Below are 16,086 nucleotides of genomic sequence, written 5' to 3'. Positions count from 1 at the left end.
CATAGGAGAGACAGACAGAGAAGAGACAGACAGAGGAGAGACAGACAGAGGAGAGACAGACAGAGGAGAGACGAACACAGGAGAGACAGACATAGGAGAGACAGACAGAGAAGAGACAGACAGAGGAGAGACAGACAGAGGAGATAGAGATGGAGAAGAGACAGACAGAGGAGAGACAGACAGAGGAGAGACAGACAGAGGAGAGACGAACACAGGAGAGACAGACAGAGAAGAGACAGACAGAGAAGAGACAGACAGAGGAGAGTGAGACAGAGTTGATAGAGATGGAGAAGAGAGAGACAGAGGAGAAACAGACAGAAGAGATATAGACAGAGGAGAGACAGACATAGGAGAGACAGACAGAGGAGAGAAGAACACAGGAGAGACAGACATAGGAGAGACAGACAGAGAAGAGACAGACAGAGGAGAGACAGACAGAGAAGAGACAGACAGAGAAGAGACAGACAGAGGAGAGTGAGACAGAGGAGATAGAGATGGAGAAGAGAGAGACAGAGGAGAAACAGACAGAAGAGATATAGACAGAGGAGAGACAGACAGAGACAGACAGACGAGGAGCTGTGTTAGACAGAAGTGTGTGTTGCTGTAATGTATAGAAAGTGTGCGTGTGCGTACACAAGTGTGTGCACGTGTGTGTGTAGGGTAGTGAGGTCGCCTGTGTTACCCTCCTGGCAGCCAGAGATGCAGCGGTGTGTGACCGCGGGCTGCCATGGCCGTGCCCACGCCTGCCAGTCCCCTGTTATCTGCAGCCACAGAGCCACCAGAGCCACCGCTATCTGCCCTCGCGCCACCACCTACGCTACCGCCACGCTCCTGTCTGCTCAGCTGCATACCCAACCACTGCCACTGCTCCAGCCCTGGCATTCCTGCAGCAGGCAGATAGCATTCAGGATGCGACCTGGAGCAACGCCACAGAGGGGACTAGAAGAACCTCACTCCCAAAAGCCTGGATGAGAGGGATCTGTGACACACACCGGCCAATCACATCACTTTCCTAAGCTTCTAATCACAGCTTCCACCCAATAACACACATACAACCAATAGCGCAGATATGAAGGGACATCATGGAATAAGGAGAATAATATTATATGATCATTCTGATAGGATTAATATGGATATGATAAAAAAATGTCATCCAAAAATATCATGAAATCATTTGTTTTCCTAAATGTATGATAAAAAAAAGAATCTTGCTTGTAACCAATTAAGATGCTGGTGGTTCGCTACAGCTCAGCCAGCCAATGAACACCTAATGACGTGAGACAAATCTAATGTTTCTGCTAGCACGCCCTGGGATCCGTAACAATATGGAATTGATGTGTTCAACTACACCCACCGTCATCCTACTGAAGTTAATTCAATATAAGAAACCACACTTGACCAGGGTGCCCAGAGAGTCATAATCCAGAAACGATGCCATTATTGCCAGAGCCGCTCTGCTGACAGCCCCAGTTAACTGGTTGCCTGTCTATTTGTTAGGGGAGGCAGAGAGGCACAGAGGCAGAGAGGCACAGAGGCAGAGAGGCACAGAGGCAGAAGCCATTCCTTGGTTCTAATTGATTTGCCCGTTGCTGGATTCTTAGTAAGGATCAGCAGAAGCCGGCTGTGTCTAATATGACCCTAATGAAACTGAACAATGTTAAATGGGAGCACAAACCTGCTCTCAGCCAATCAATGAGCACGAGAGGCTGGGGTATTGTCCCGACACACTCGCTGCTTCCTGTGTGCCACGGACATTTCCTGTAAAGATTTATCCTGGTGCCAAACCAGGAATTCCTTCCCGCTCTGCTTTTCATTGACCCAGTCAAAGCTTTTTCTCTGTGTCACTATTTTAGGGCTCTCCAACCTTGTTCCTGGAGAGCAAACCTCATGTAAATTTTCGCTCCAACCCCAGTTCTAACTAACCTGATTCAGCTTATCAACCAGCTAATACGATTTATTGTATAGCCCATTTTTCTGTAGGCCACAAAGAGAGAAAAAGAGAGAGAGAGAAAGAGAGAGAGAGAGAGAGAAAGAGAAAGAGAAAGAGAGAGAGAGAGAGAGAGAGAGAGAGAGAGAGAGAGAGAGAGAGAGAGAGAGAGAGAGAGAGAGAGAGAGAGAGAGAGAGAGAGAGAGAGAGAGAGAGAGAGAGAGAGAGAGAGAGAGAGAGAGAGAGAGAGAAAGAGAAAAAGAGAGAGAGAGAGAGAAAGAGAGAGAGAGAGAGAAAGAGAGAGAGAAAGAAACAGAAAGAATTCTGGAGCCAGTGTGTGAGAATGTTAATTATAAGATACATTGTTATGAACACCACCAGTCTTATGTATCTAACTGCTTTAAATACAACATGAATTAATGAAGCTTTAAAGGGACAGCAAGAGGGGATCAGTGACAGAGAGAAAGCGGTAAGAAAAGGAGAGGGAGGAAGCACGCAATGGGAGAAGAGAGAGAAGAAAATGGAGGGAAATTATAAGTAGAGATAGATAGAGGAGGAGAGTAGGGAGAGGAGGTGGCATATTACCGTTTAATACTGCAGAATAATGAGAATTTCAATATTCTCTCTAGTGTCTCAGACTGTGCTAATGGCTTCATTAACACTTACACACTCTGGTGGGCAACAGAGGACAATGTCACATCCATCTTGGTCACATCACAATAAAACTGGTTGAACACAACTCTGCTGTGTGTCCGGCTTAGGAGGAAGGCAGAAATTTGAGCAGAGATCAATAGCAAAATATCAACGTCTTGTCTTGTCGACTAGCAGGCCACTTGACCAGAACAGTGTCAAATTGATTTGCAACAGGTATGTTGTTGACACTTAGGGTCAATGCCATAGGATCTGTGAAGAAAGACACTGGAAAAACAGGAACCAATACCAGGCCCAGTGAAGTGGCCATCACTCCTCAACTGATGTTGTTTTCCTCTCACCACTATCTGGATCATTTGCTTGTTGACTCACCTCCCAACCCAGCCGCCACTTCCTGGGTGTCTCTCAGTCTCCACATCCATACAGGCCTTTTAGCTAGAAATCCCTCGGGCACTTTTTCATTAAAAGGTTGGATTTTCCACACAGGGAGAAGGCAGCGAGGAATCCCAATAGGTTCAGATAACGTGAAGAGCTTGGGGGAATTTTACAAGAGCTTTAAGGAAGAGAGAAATAATGAAGCAGTCCTAATGTGACACTAATGTCTGGCTCTCTCCTAATGTCTGCCTCTTTCCTGTGAAAACATTCCTGTGAGCCAGAGGAACAGAATTACAGCAGCGGGACAGAAATAAAAAAGCGAATATATTTATGCCACAGTGTTAATTTGTCAACCTTGACACCACCCTTACGTTGAGACATACTGCACTGCGAAAGGCACAGCTGGTTTACTGTAACTAACAGTCAGACAGCAGAGTGTGCCACCCACTGCAATAGGCCTACTACAATATGCACCTTACAGACCGCACAGTAATATATAATCTGTCTCCATCAATAAGGCATGGCTGAAACATTAGCCTCGATGATGACTTTAGTGGTCTGGGAGGTCCACATACACTTCCATTTCCATTGTTGTCATTTAGCAGACGCTCTTAACCAGAACGACTTACAGGAGCAATTACAGTTAAGTACCTTGTTCAAGGGCACATAGACAGATTTTTCACCTAGTCGGGTCGTGGATTCGAACCAGTGGTGGTTACTGGCCCAACTCGCTTAACCGCTAGGCTACCTGCCACTACTTTACACACACTTCACATGCTTGCCTGTCATCCTGAGTCAATGTGGATGCATCTGTATCGCTTGAGGGGAGAAAAGAGAAGAAAAATAAAAAGGAAAAATGAAGAAGAAGAAGAATAGAAACCTCAGAAGGTTAGGCTATGTGTCTTAACATAGAAACCTCAGAAGGTTAGGCTATGTGTCTTAACATAGAAACCTCAGAAGGTTAGGCTATGTGTCTTAACATAGAAACCTCAGAAGGTTAGGCTATGTGTCTTAACATAGAAACCTCAGAAGGTTAGGCTATGTGTCTTAACATAGACACCTAACAAGGTTAGGCTCAGAAGGTAATAACTCTATTCCGCTGAATTTATCACAGTGATTCAACACAAGGGCAATACTTTATCAGAGGACAGCTATGGGAAAAGTCCACAGTACAGTTATTCTACTGCAACAACTAACATAGTGCTTCCCAGCATGAGATGTGTTTCCTTCTGGATTTGTAGTGTGATGAGTGGTGTTACTAAACCACATAAACTGCCTGACTTAATGGAGTTTACCCTGACCCCCTTCTCTCCACTGTAATATTAGGAAAATAACTCCTTAAAGAGCTGAAAAGCTACTGACTTTATCCAGCGAAAAGTGCTTCATCTGACAATGGACAAATAACAGAGGACTAATACGAATAACAGCATTAGAAGTCTACTTTGATAGCATATGTTTAATGCCATTGTAATATCCATAAAATGTATTGTCCAATGTTGAGGAAAACATTATATTTAATTAATTCAATTCCCAAGATAATCCATTGAATGTGCATTTCAGAATGTTCTGATTGCAAAATATATTGTGATATTGTAATAGGAAAATGACTTATTATTACGATTTCAAAATACCAATTGAGTGCAATAAATTATTTCATATTTTACATAATGAGGAAAGTACAAATGCATTGTGTTATGTATTAAGCCCAATGGTTCATATTCTCTACAGTACCATTGCATTAGTTTTAAGTGAGTCTCAGTCTCAACTGATTGTTAAGGGGCCTAAAGCTCAACCTAGATTGGCTCCCATCAAAATGTCCCAATCACCAGGTTAGTGTATTCCCCTCTTCAGATAATAGCAGCCTGTTCCTCTCCATGCTAGTCATTTGGTTGCTCACTACAATTAACAGCACAGGGACTCGAACAAAGCAGATCTCTAAGTTATTTTAGGTGTATTTCTTTTTGTGGTAATAAAACTATTTATTTTTGTGGTAATAAAACCGACTCCAACTGTATGCAAACAATACATGGGGAATACTGAGAAGACTGCGTACACTACAACTCTGAATAGGTCGCACCTGACAGAGAATGAATAGCATTGGGACAAGTGATAACTGAATAGTAGCATTAACAAAACGAGAAAGCACATTATACACATTGGTAAAATGGTACACAAAAGTCTAATTAAGACTGAGACTGTGATAAATAAAGGTTGATTATAGGGACCTGGGTAAACGGTTGCTGCTCCTCCTCTTGCAAAGGTGTTTGGCATGTAGAGCTTCAACACTTCTCACTGCTCCTCTGTCTCCCCAAACAAACAAGGTGTGATTCACAAGCAGCCCGACACTAGGCTTCCTTTGTGCTCTCTGTCAGAGAGGACAGGAGGGCCAGCAAATATATTCCACTAGCTAACGTTACCTCTCCCTTTTTCTACAGTGAGGATGAGGAAAGGGGGAGGAAGCAACACAGTCCAATGTTGCGTGCATTCAGGGAGTGAGACGTCTTCCATCATAAACTGTACGAGCTCATTCATGATTAACAATATTCATTGTAGATTAATAATATTAATTTTTTTTTGTATTGTACCCTAAGGCAAAGCATGCCTGTGATGACAAAGCCTAGAGGGAGTTGAAGTACAGTATTAGTAAACATGTATTCTATAAAAGGTCATTACATTGTACATGTTAGACCGTTACTTGTGTGGCATGTCAAGACTATTCAGATCGGCTTCTAAACACAAACAGTGAAATAATGTCACAACAAGCTCTGTTCTCTGGCAGAGGAAGCACATACTATTACTTATTCCACATTACCATTAATATTATATATTTTATTGAAAGAATTAGCCATTTCCTTTGGCTCACCCTGGACCAATCACTAAAGGTCATCCTAAAGCAAACGTTACCATGAGAGAACAAATCTTGACCGTTCCTTGCCTGGCTCCACTGAATCATCTTATTTGTCATACATTGCTTTCAATGGAGGCACTTGGCCTTCGTAGTTGGAAAGTAAAGGTATGCTATTAACTCAGAGATCCTGAAACTAGAGCCCGACCAATCAGGTGACAGTGCAACATGGCAGCCTTGTCGAGGACCCTGCTCATAGGTTTAAATGATGTTCACTGTATTTCTTGCTTGTTTCATTCAATTATCATTTAAATGGCTATCTCAGAAGTGGGTTTATTCTACCCAAGTTAATACAACGTTGGAGGCTGACGAGAGAAAATGTCAGAGCTGTTAGTTTCATTTACTGCTTTGCTCTAATGGACTTAACTTCTCTAACACGTACTGTTCTCAGAAATGTTAACAATGTTAACTGTTTTGGTGGTAAGGCTTAACAACAACAACAGAATGAATGAAGTATAACTAAATGCATGAAAGTCCATCAAATGCTGATGCACACAGAGAAAATCCAGGACATAATATAGCAGCACTTCTCCCCAAAGGGAAACTTGCGCATAGAAGGCTTGCAAATGTGCACTCAAGTCCTCTCAACTAGAATTCAAGGAAACTCAATTCCCAGAGTTTGTAGAGCGTCCTCTAAGCAGGGCTTGATGTAATACGCTACATAGTCCTCATCAAAGAAGAACATAGTTCATCATCATGTTACTTTCTTTGAACTAAGTATTACAACACTGCAACAGATTAGTAGGAGGGAAGACTCGCCACAAGTACATATGGTCAATAGTTTTGAATATTTAAAACCAGTCTGTCTATTCAAGCATGCATAGAGTATTGACTCCTCCACATCGGTCTGTCCTCTCTGCTCTTTCTACACATGGCGGCATAAGAACAGTGTCAAGCTTCTGCTTGGCCAAGCCCCATTTACCTCAATTTGGCCATCACTACTGTCCTTATTAGGTCTGTGGTAATTAGTGCAGAGTTATTAACTGTAGGTTGTGCCAGCCAGGAGCTTAGCTGGAGTTGGGCTAGCCGCTAGCGAAGGAGCTGGCAGTGGAAGGGTCTTATCCCCCTGAGCCCAGTCTTAGTGAATGCCCTCTCTTCCTCTCTTCTCCACCTCTGTAGTGAGTGACTATTGGAGGGCTGAGAAAGGCCTGATAAACTGTGACAGACAGGCGTGATGAGGTATGAGTGGTCCCTTCATCAGGGTTAAGGGTGGGTGAAGGTAGTCACGTGCTTTCTGATTATGATGCAGAAGTGTATGTTTTAGAGTGGGTGGTTTGTGATCCCATAGCTCTGTAGTATGTGTCCACAGGAAAGGCTAGTCTCTATGACATGGCTGTACTAGACAGTCAAAGACTATTCCTTTACTGTGTTACCTTATCTTATCTGCTTTGCTTTATCTTGGCCAGGTCGCAATTGTAAATGAGAACTTGTTCTCAACTTGCCTACCTGGTTAAATAAAGGTGAAATAAAATCAAATAAAATCTTGAATCACTTCCTCTCCATCACAGAAATATACACTTTCTCCACCACAGGCTATTAACACCCAGCCAAGGATAAAAAAAGAAATCCTCCTATTGAGACACACATCAAATACTGCCCCCCTCCCCGGCCTCTCCGCTCCACCAGCTTCAGTTCAGCTCTTGGCCAAGGCCAGGTGGATGTTAGTGAGGTGAGGTCTCCCAGCTCTGACAGGAAGAGCTGCTCCAGATGAACTTGTTAATTGCATACTGGACCGGAGGGCAGAAGGGCCGTGCCACTCTCACCTTTAGTCTCCACAGAACATGATCACTGACAGGCTCTGCTTTATCATTCCACAGCACTCGCCGCTCGTTGGCAGATGGCAGAGCGAGTCCTCGAGGCAGCGGTCTTGGCAGGCACCTCCCGGATCCAGGATGCCAACTGCTGTGAGTCTGTGTCACGGCGACAGAGCGGAGAGGAGGTGGACGGACAGAGAGATGCCAGCAGGCCGCCTGGCATGGTTGTCTCTTCATGCCGGGCACAAATGAGATTGGCATTGAGAGAGGCTCCTCAGGCACACATTATAATATGTGGCCCCCAGCTGTGGTCTGTGCACCAGGGTGGAATGTGGTGGGTCTGCTGGAGACCTTGAGAAAACTACATCCCTGTGAATAACCTGCAGAAAAGGGACTGCAAGGCACAGCTTTCGAAAATTGTGAAAAATTCTTGCAATAATTCTTGACCAGAACTAAAAACATGCTTTATAAAAAAAATATATATATATATATAAAACCTCAATTCTACATTTATAAAGCATGTATATATATATATATATATATCATTGATGCCCCACGAGGTGAGATCTTGCATGGAGCCCCAGACTGAGGGTGATTGACCGTCATCTTGAACTTCTTCCATTTTCTAATAATTGCGCCAACAGTTGTTGCCTTCTCACCAAGCTGCTTGCCTATTGTCCTGTAGCCCATCCCAGCCTTGTGCAGGTCTATAATTGTATCCCTGATGTCCTTACACAGCTCTTTGGTCTTGACCATTGTGGAGAGGTTGGAGTCTGTTTGATTGAGTGTGTGGACAGGTGTCTTTTATACAGGTAACGAGTTCAAACAGGTGCAGTTAATACAGGTAATGAGTGGAGAACAGGAGTGCTTCTTAAAGAAAAACTAACAGGTCTGTGAGAGCCGGAATTCTTACTGGTTGGTAGGTGATCAAATACTTATGTCATGCAATAATATGCTAATTAATTACTTAAAAATCATACAATGTGATTTTCTGGATTTTTGTTTTAGATTCCGTCTCTCACAGTTGAAGTGTACCTATGATAAAAAAAAATTACAGACCTCTACATGCTTTGTAAGTAGGAAAACCTGCAAAAATCGGCAATGTATCAAATACTTGTTCTCCCCACTATATATATATATATATATAACTGTGGTTACATAAACAGCCACAGAAAGCCCACTGTTTCATACAACAACTACTGTCCTATGGACGCTCTATATTACAGGAATAAGACACAATTATGTCTCAAATCAAATCCAATTTTATTGGTCACATACACATGTTAAGCAGAAGTTATTGCGGGTTTAGCGAAATGCTTTTAAATGTCTATGTCTACATAACAGTCCCCACTCTGTACACCTCACATCTACTTCTAATGTAGGTATTTGCTCAAAGGTCTTAATTACTTTACAGTCAGCTGTATAATAATTACAATGGTTCGTTGATCTGTCTTAATTAGTCTTTATACTGTTAGATTCAGAAGTGTTTTATCTATTGCTGCCACAGCAGCTTATTCCGCCAAACACATTACAGAGAATTACAGAGTTTTGGCCCCTTTGGTGAGACTATCAGTAGAAGTAGACTGAACATTTTATTTTCCCTTCCAACCCGGTTCACCAGGCAGGGACCTTGCCAGTATCCCGTTACATATCCAATACACACATTGCCTCAATAGACTCTCTTTTTCTTTCCTCATCGTCCGGCAACGCTGTGAGGCTTTACGCATTTCAAGACAAATAAAACTGAATTATTTGGACAGCAATCCCTGCTGAGATGTACCAGTAAAAGGGAAAATGTATATTTCTCGAGACACTGAAGTCAGGGTAATCCCTGAGGATCAGTCAAGTAATAAGGAAGCAAGACAATTAAAAGAGAAAGTGACAATAAATAGCTAGGCCTAATTAAAAGGATCAAGTTAAACCCAGTCCAAGGTGTGGATGTCCATAAAACAGGCTTTAGCACAAATGATTTGTAGGTGGTACTTTATTGAGTTGTCATTTCTCCTCACAATGCCAACAGAATGAGGCATCACTATGTACAGTACAGTAGTCCAGGCTTATATCTCCACACACAAGCGTCAATTGCCTGTGTATCTGTTAATTCCTCCTCGAGTGACAAGAAACCATTATGGAGAGAAAGGGAGAACCATGACTATCATCAAATGATTGCTATTACTGGTGATGAGGCCATGATATATGACTTGCAGATTGGAGTAAAGCCCTACTACACCACCGTCCCAAGAACCCAGCCGCCTATTCTCTACTGCTGCTGGCAAGGCATAGTGGTACTCTCAGACAGTCACTCCCTCTGTACAGACAGTCTCTCCCTCTGTACAGACAGTCTCTCCCTCTGTACAGACAGTCTCTCCCTCTGTACAGGCACTCTCCCTCTGTACAGACACTCTCCCTCTGTACAGACACTCTCCCTCTGTACAGACAGTCTCTCCCTCTGTACAGACAGTCTCTCCCTCTGTACAGACAGTCTCTCCCTCTGTACAGACAGTCTCTCCCTCTGTACAGGCACTCTCCCTCTGTACAGGCACTCTCCCTCTGTACAGACACTCTCCCTCTGTACAGACACTCTCTCTCTGTACAGACAGTCTCCCTCTGTACAGACAATCTCTTCCTCTGTACAGACCGTCTCTCCCTCTGTACAGTTAGTCTCTCACTCCCCCTCTCTCCTTCCCCTTGACTTGATTAAACCCAACACTTGCTGTACAAAAACCAGCATGAGAGTAATCAAATTGAAATCAATATCCGTGTTGCCCTTGGCTTAAGAGGTGGACATAATTTTACATCACTATCACAAGTTCTAGTTGTGTAGCGGAGAAAGAAAACTATTGATGAAGCCAAAGCAGTAATGGCAGGCATCAATCAATGGGAATCATCTACATCATGTGAGAGGATACGTTGACATGTCTTATTTTCTGTAATAAAAATATATGTAAACAAACATATCTCAGCTACCCTTGTCCTTCAAGCTGGATTATTTCATACCAAGTAGTGCTGAGTGATTAGTGATTTTTGAGGTCAGTACGATTAGTAATAAAGAATCACGGTTTTCTGATTTCGGCTGAAATTATATGGGTTGAAAAAAAAAACAATTATTAAAAGTTCCATGATGGTAGTGACTGGCCATTACTGCTTAACACTTATTAACCATCATTTATTCACATTACTTTAATAAACTATTCGTTTTATTTGATGACTTTATTATTTCACTCCAAGTCAACATCTCATCTCTATAGAGCTGCTGTCTATGCTGTCTGACAAAATCACAATTTTAGTAGTTCTTCAAAGTAAATAAGATATACTTTTATGACTGCTGACTACCAACAAACAATTATTTAGATAATGTATTTTCAGGTAAACACCTTCCAAAGTAACAGCTGCTCCTATATCCCCTCACGATCATGCATTCTTCTGTCTCTTCCAGCAGGCGTAAAATAAACACAAACTGGACAAGTAGATGTGCAATGGATTATGGTCATTATCTAGGTTTCCATCCAATTGGTAACAGATTTTCATGCGAATACCATACAATCCGCATAAAGAAAATATGTGCATTTCCCACAAGTGTTGTGTTTCCACCAAATTTACTTTTTGTAGATAAAACGTGCGTGATGACGTAGTACACACAAAATGTACTTTTTCGCTTAAATGTACCGAAAAAAAATCTAAAATTCAATATGTTTCAGCTCTACGGATACTTTTGTCACAAAAACGGTTAACTTAAATAGCAAATGTGCCTCCTCTGGTCTTCGCACATGCGCTCTGGCCAACAGTTTGCAGATTGCGTGTAGGCTCTGCAGGTAGGCTAGTCTACACAATGAGATTACTATTGGATAAAAACGAGAATATTTTTATTTGTCACATAAAAAATACCCTCGATATTTATTGGAAATGAACATCAAGATCACCGTGCACGTTCGACACATTGTGAAGCTCATCATAACTCTTTTTTTAACAGTAACATGCAAAACACAAAAAAAAAACAGAACAGCCAGATCTGTAACCTAATAAACTGTATGCTCGTAGTGGAAGGACCACACACCATATCATCGCGTAACTCAAATGTACTTCGATATGACGGTTATTAAATCCATTTTTGCGCTTAAAGGCATTTGTACCACCATTTATCGCAGAATTAATTGTACGGACACAAAAAGATCCCACCATGTCAAACAAACAAATGACCTGTCAGCATTTATAAAATTGTACCGAAACGTCCTGTTCCATCACAGCTGTCGTGACTTTTTTTATATGGTATGGCTTAATTCGCATAAAAACTGGATAGAAACATGGTTATTGTAGTTAATTACCACATTGTATGCGCTAAACTATGTAGAATATTGGCATGTTGGAAACTAAAACTCCCTACTACATCACACAGTTCAGACTGGGTCAGATTTTTGTCTCGAGAAACTGCACTGTGCGCATTGAGCTCACAGAAAAAAACGTATTTCAAATAGTTGTTTAAAAAAAAGTCAAATAACTGAAATGTTAGTTAATCGCTCAACATTGATACCAAGGTAACCCCTATTGAAGTATGTAACTCTTGCTGGTAAATCTACAGTGTGGTCTGATTATTTACCAGATCGTGGTACTGTGGTCAGATTAAACTAATGCACACCCAACAATTACATTTTACAATTCAAATCCCACCAACTATTATAAACCAACTACCGCAGCATGAAATTATGCTCAATCACTCATAATTTCGTGAAACACAACCAGGGACATGACATTGCAAAAAAACACAATGTATTTTGATGGAAAGCTGTAATGAGTTGTTTGTGTATAGCTACACATTCCATTCCAGTCTCAGAGGTAGAAGGGACGTGATGAAGAGGCATGATTTGAATTGAAAGAATTTAAAAGAAAACAACCAAAGCAAAGATGTGTCTCAAAAATCAATAAAGCACCAATGGAACCAACCACGATTAGTAAACCCTGTAGTCGCGTGGTAATTGAACAGTCGACATGCACAGTAGGTTGTTGTATCGGCTACACTAGGCTAGGCCTAGTATATTCATCTAAGATTATTTACAAATGAAACAATTAATGCAGGACTTCATTATTATGTGGTTGAAATCCTTCTATTGAGACACATCAAATACTATTGTGTGAGGGAGTGGGGAGAGGAAAACTAAGAGGGTTGAATGGACTAGAATGAAAACAAAATTGAGTGATAGGCTACCAATCATGGGGAGAATGGAAGGATCAAATCCTGCAGGCTGCTCCCTACTGTCATGGGTTGTGTTATCACAGTTATTTGCCCTCTACTATCTCTCTGTGATGGTGCTACTTCCGACCGGGAATAGAACATCCCAATCTTTAGGGAATCAATGGCTTCCAAACTAAAGTTACTAGCTCTAGTAATGTTTGTATACTTTCATTTTGATGCCACGGATTCTCTTAAAACTGGGAGGAAATTGAAATTATTAGAAATTCTATCATCATTTGGTTAAAAATATAATTATTGTAATAGGTAGCCTACAGAATATATTGCACATCGCTGACCAGATGTGGAGCGGCGTAAACTTAAGACTGTCATAATAAACCACCGTGATAGGCCATTATAATGTATAGCGATATGTCCCATTGAATCGATACAATCCATTACAAATCAAACCTGACAATAAGCCTACACAAATAGTCTAAATTGTGTTTTAGAGCAGAGCATTTGACAAATAATAGCTGGGGTATTAAAACAACAATAAGACAGACAAGGGCAATTGATTCAGTTGTCATGCAATTCACCACAGTAGCTACATCGGCGACCTCAATAAAACCCCTATGAAACGCGTGTTTAGGGTGTAAACTATACAATTAAGCATCGAATGATCCCGATTTCAAACGGACATTTACAGAGAGCAAAACCAGCAACTGTGAACTTCCCCCATTCATGAGGTGGCACTATAGGTCCATGTGAGTGTGTGCGCACCGAATACGTCCTAGCGCAACATAGTCCTACAATGCACAATCTGACATATGAGGCAAAGCGCAGACACGCAGGGCTCTGAAATAATTCCTCACACTCATCTCTCACTTTAATGTGTTCCGAGAAGGAATGCGAGCATTCCAGGAGTCCAACGCCAAAAGCCAGGGCGCATCGATGTGGCAGCGCAGCTAGGTTAGTCTTCAGAAAAAAACCTCTGACAAAGACGTTAATAGCTACATCATGTACATAAAAAGAAACACTTGTACGTACCACTGTTGCTCCAGTTCCCAGTCCCTAAAGAAGTCAAACTCGAATAGGTCCATGGTTGGTCCCCGTTGTCTGATTCAGGAAGGAACCGGTGCCTGCTCAACGTAGCCTATGCGTCAGTCTACATATATCAATTCTGTGGATCTGCTAAATGTAACTAGCTATGCTGTACGGTGTTCTCTCTGGCGAACTGACACACACTGCAAGGACAACACCAATGCCTCCTGCCTGCCTCCCGTCTCCACCGCTCACAGTGAACAAAAGGCGGAGCTTGAGACAGGCAGAAACGGCGACTCAGAACCCGGGTAGTCCAAATTGAGATTAGCTAAAATTCTATTTGCCCCACCCATTTTAAGTGTAAAAGTCAGCTGTCAAAAACAACTATAGATGTAAAAAATATAAAAAATATAAAAGAGCCTGTGAATAAATCATAACAAACAATATTATAAGCAATTTTTTATTTTACTAGGCAAGTCAGTTAAGAACAAATTCTAATTTTCAATGACGGCCGAGGAAGACTGGGTTAACTGCATGTTCAGGTATAGAACGACATATACCTTGTCAGCTCAGGGATTTGAACTTGCAACCTTCCGGTTACTAGTCCAACACTCTAACCACTAGGCTAACCTGCTGACCAGGTATTTTGTTAAACCTTTCGAAATGATGATGCATATGCATGTTTAAGCAGTGTGTGATAATTGTGCATTACCATGCATTAGCATTATTCACCAGTTGTTTCCAGATGCAAAGGTCATATTACTATTCACTGATCATAGACTAGGGCAAGTTCAGGAGTTGTGTTTAGAGTATCTATGACCCATGTTGACTGATCATAGACTAGAGCAAGTTCAGGAGTTGTGTTTAGAGTATCTATGACCCATGTTGACTGATCATAGACTAGGGCAAGTTCAGGAGTTGTGTTTAGAGTATCTATGACCCATGTTGACTGATCATAGACTAGGGCAAGTTCAGGAGTTGTGTTTAGAGTATCTATGACCCATGTTGACTGATCATAGACTAGGGCAAGTTCAGGAGTTGTGTTTAGAGTATCTATGACCCATGTTGACTGATCATAGACTAGGGCAAGTTCAGGAGTTGTGTTTAGAGTATCTATGACCCATGTTGACTGATCATAGACTAGGGCAAGTTCAGGAGTTGTGTTTAGAGTATCTATGACCCATGTTGACTGATCATAGACTAGGGCAAGTTCAGGAGTTGTGTTTAGAGTATCTATGACCCATGTTGACTGATCATAGACTAGGGCAAGTTCAGGAGTTGTGTTTAGAGTATCTATGACCCATGTTGACTGATCATAGACTAGGGCAAGTTCAGGAGTTGTGTTTAGAGTATCTATGACCCATGTTGACTGATCATAGACTAGGGCAAGTTCAGGAGTTGTGTTTAGAGTATCTATGACCCATGTTGACTGATCATAGACTAGGGCAAGTTCAGGAGTTGTGTTTAGAGTATCTATGACCCATGTTGACTGATCATAGACTAGGGCAAGTTCAAATCAAATCAAATGTTATTAGTCACATGCGCCGAAAACAACAGTGGAATTACAGTGGAATTCTTACTTACGAACCCCTAACCAACAGTGGAATTACAGTGGAATTCTTATTTACGAGCCCCTAACCAACAGTGGAATTACAGTGGAATTCTTATTTACGAGCCCCTAACCAACAGTGGAATTACAGTGGAATTCTTATTTACGAGCCCCTAACCAACAGTGGAATTCTTATTTACGAGCCCCTAACCAACAGTGCAATTACAGTGGAATTCTTATTTACGAGCCCCTAACCAACAGTGGAATTCTTATTTACGAGCCCCTAACCAACAGTGGAATTCTTATTTACGAGCCCCTAACCAACAGTGCAATTACAGTGGAATTCTTATTTACGAGCCCCTAACCAACAGTGGAATTCTTATTTACGAGCCCCTAACCAACAGTGGAATTCTTATTTACGAGCCCCTAACCAACAGTGCAATTACAGTGGAATTCTTATTTACGAGCCCCTAACCAACAAAAAACAAAAAAAATAGGGATAAGAATAGGAGATAAAAGTAACAAGTAATTAAAGAGCAGCGGAACAAAAGAACAATATATACAGGGGGGTGTCGGTACAGAGTCAATGTGGAGGCTATATACAGGGGGGTGTCGGTACAGAGTCAATGTGGAGGCTATATACAGGGGGGTGTCGGTACAGAGTCAATGTGGAGGCTATATACAGGGGGGTGTCGGTACAGAGTCAATGTGGAGGCT

General features: G+C 41.8%; 1 protein-coding gene across 1 annotated transcript in view; it reads right to left on the bottom strand.

Annotated features, from left to right (window-relative positions):
• aff2 (AF4/FMR2 family, member 2) overlaps positions 1-14,082 on the bottom strand; it is a 359,750-nt gene extending 345,668 nt beyond the window's left edge. Inside the window, exon 1 of the mRNA XM_052487000.1 lies at positions 13,827-14,082. Coding sequence (XP_052342960.1) covers positions 13,827-13,879 — 53 coding nt within the window. The 5' untranslated portion in view covers positions 13,880-14,082. The remainder of the gene's footprint in view (positions 1-13,826) is intronic.
• Between the last annotated feature and the right edge of the window lie 2,004 nt (positions 14,083-16,086).

The sequence above is a fragment of the Oncorhynchus keta genome, chromosome 30 (assembly GCF_023373465.1).
Source record: "Oncorhynchus keta strain PuntledgeMale-10-30-2019 chromosome 30, Oket_V2, whole genome shotgun sequence".
Lineage (NCBI taxonomy): Eukaryota > Metazoa > Chordata > Actinopteri > Salmoniformes > Salmonidae > Oncorhynchus > Oncorhynchus keta.
This window is presented reverse-complemented; position numbering and strand designations above follow the sequence as displayed.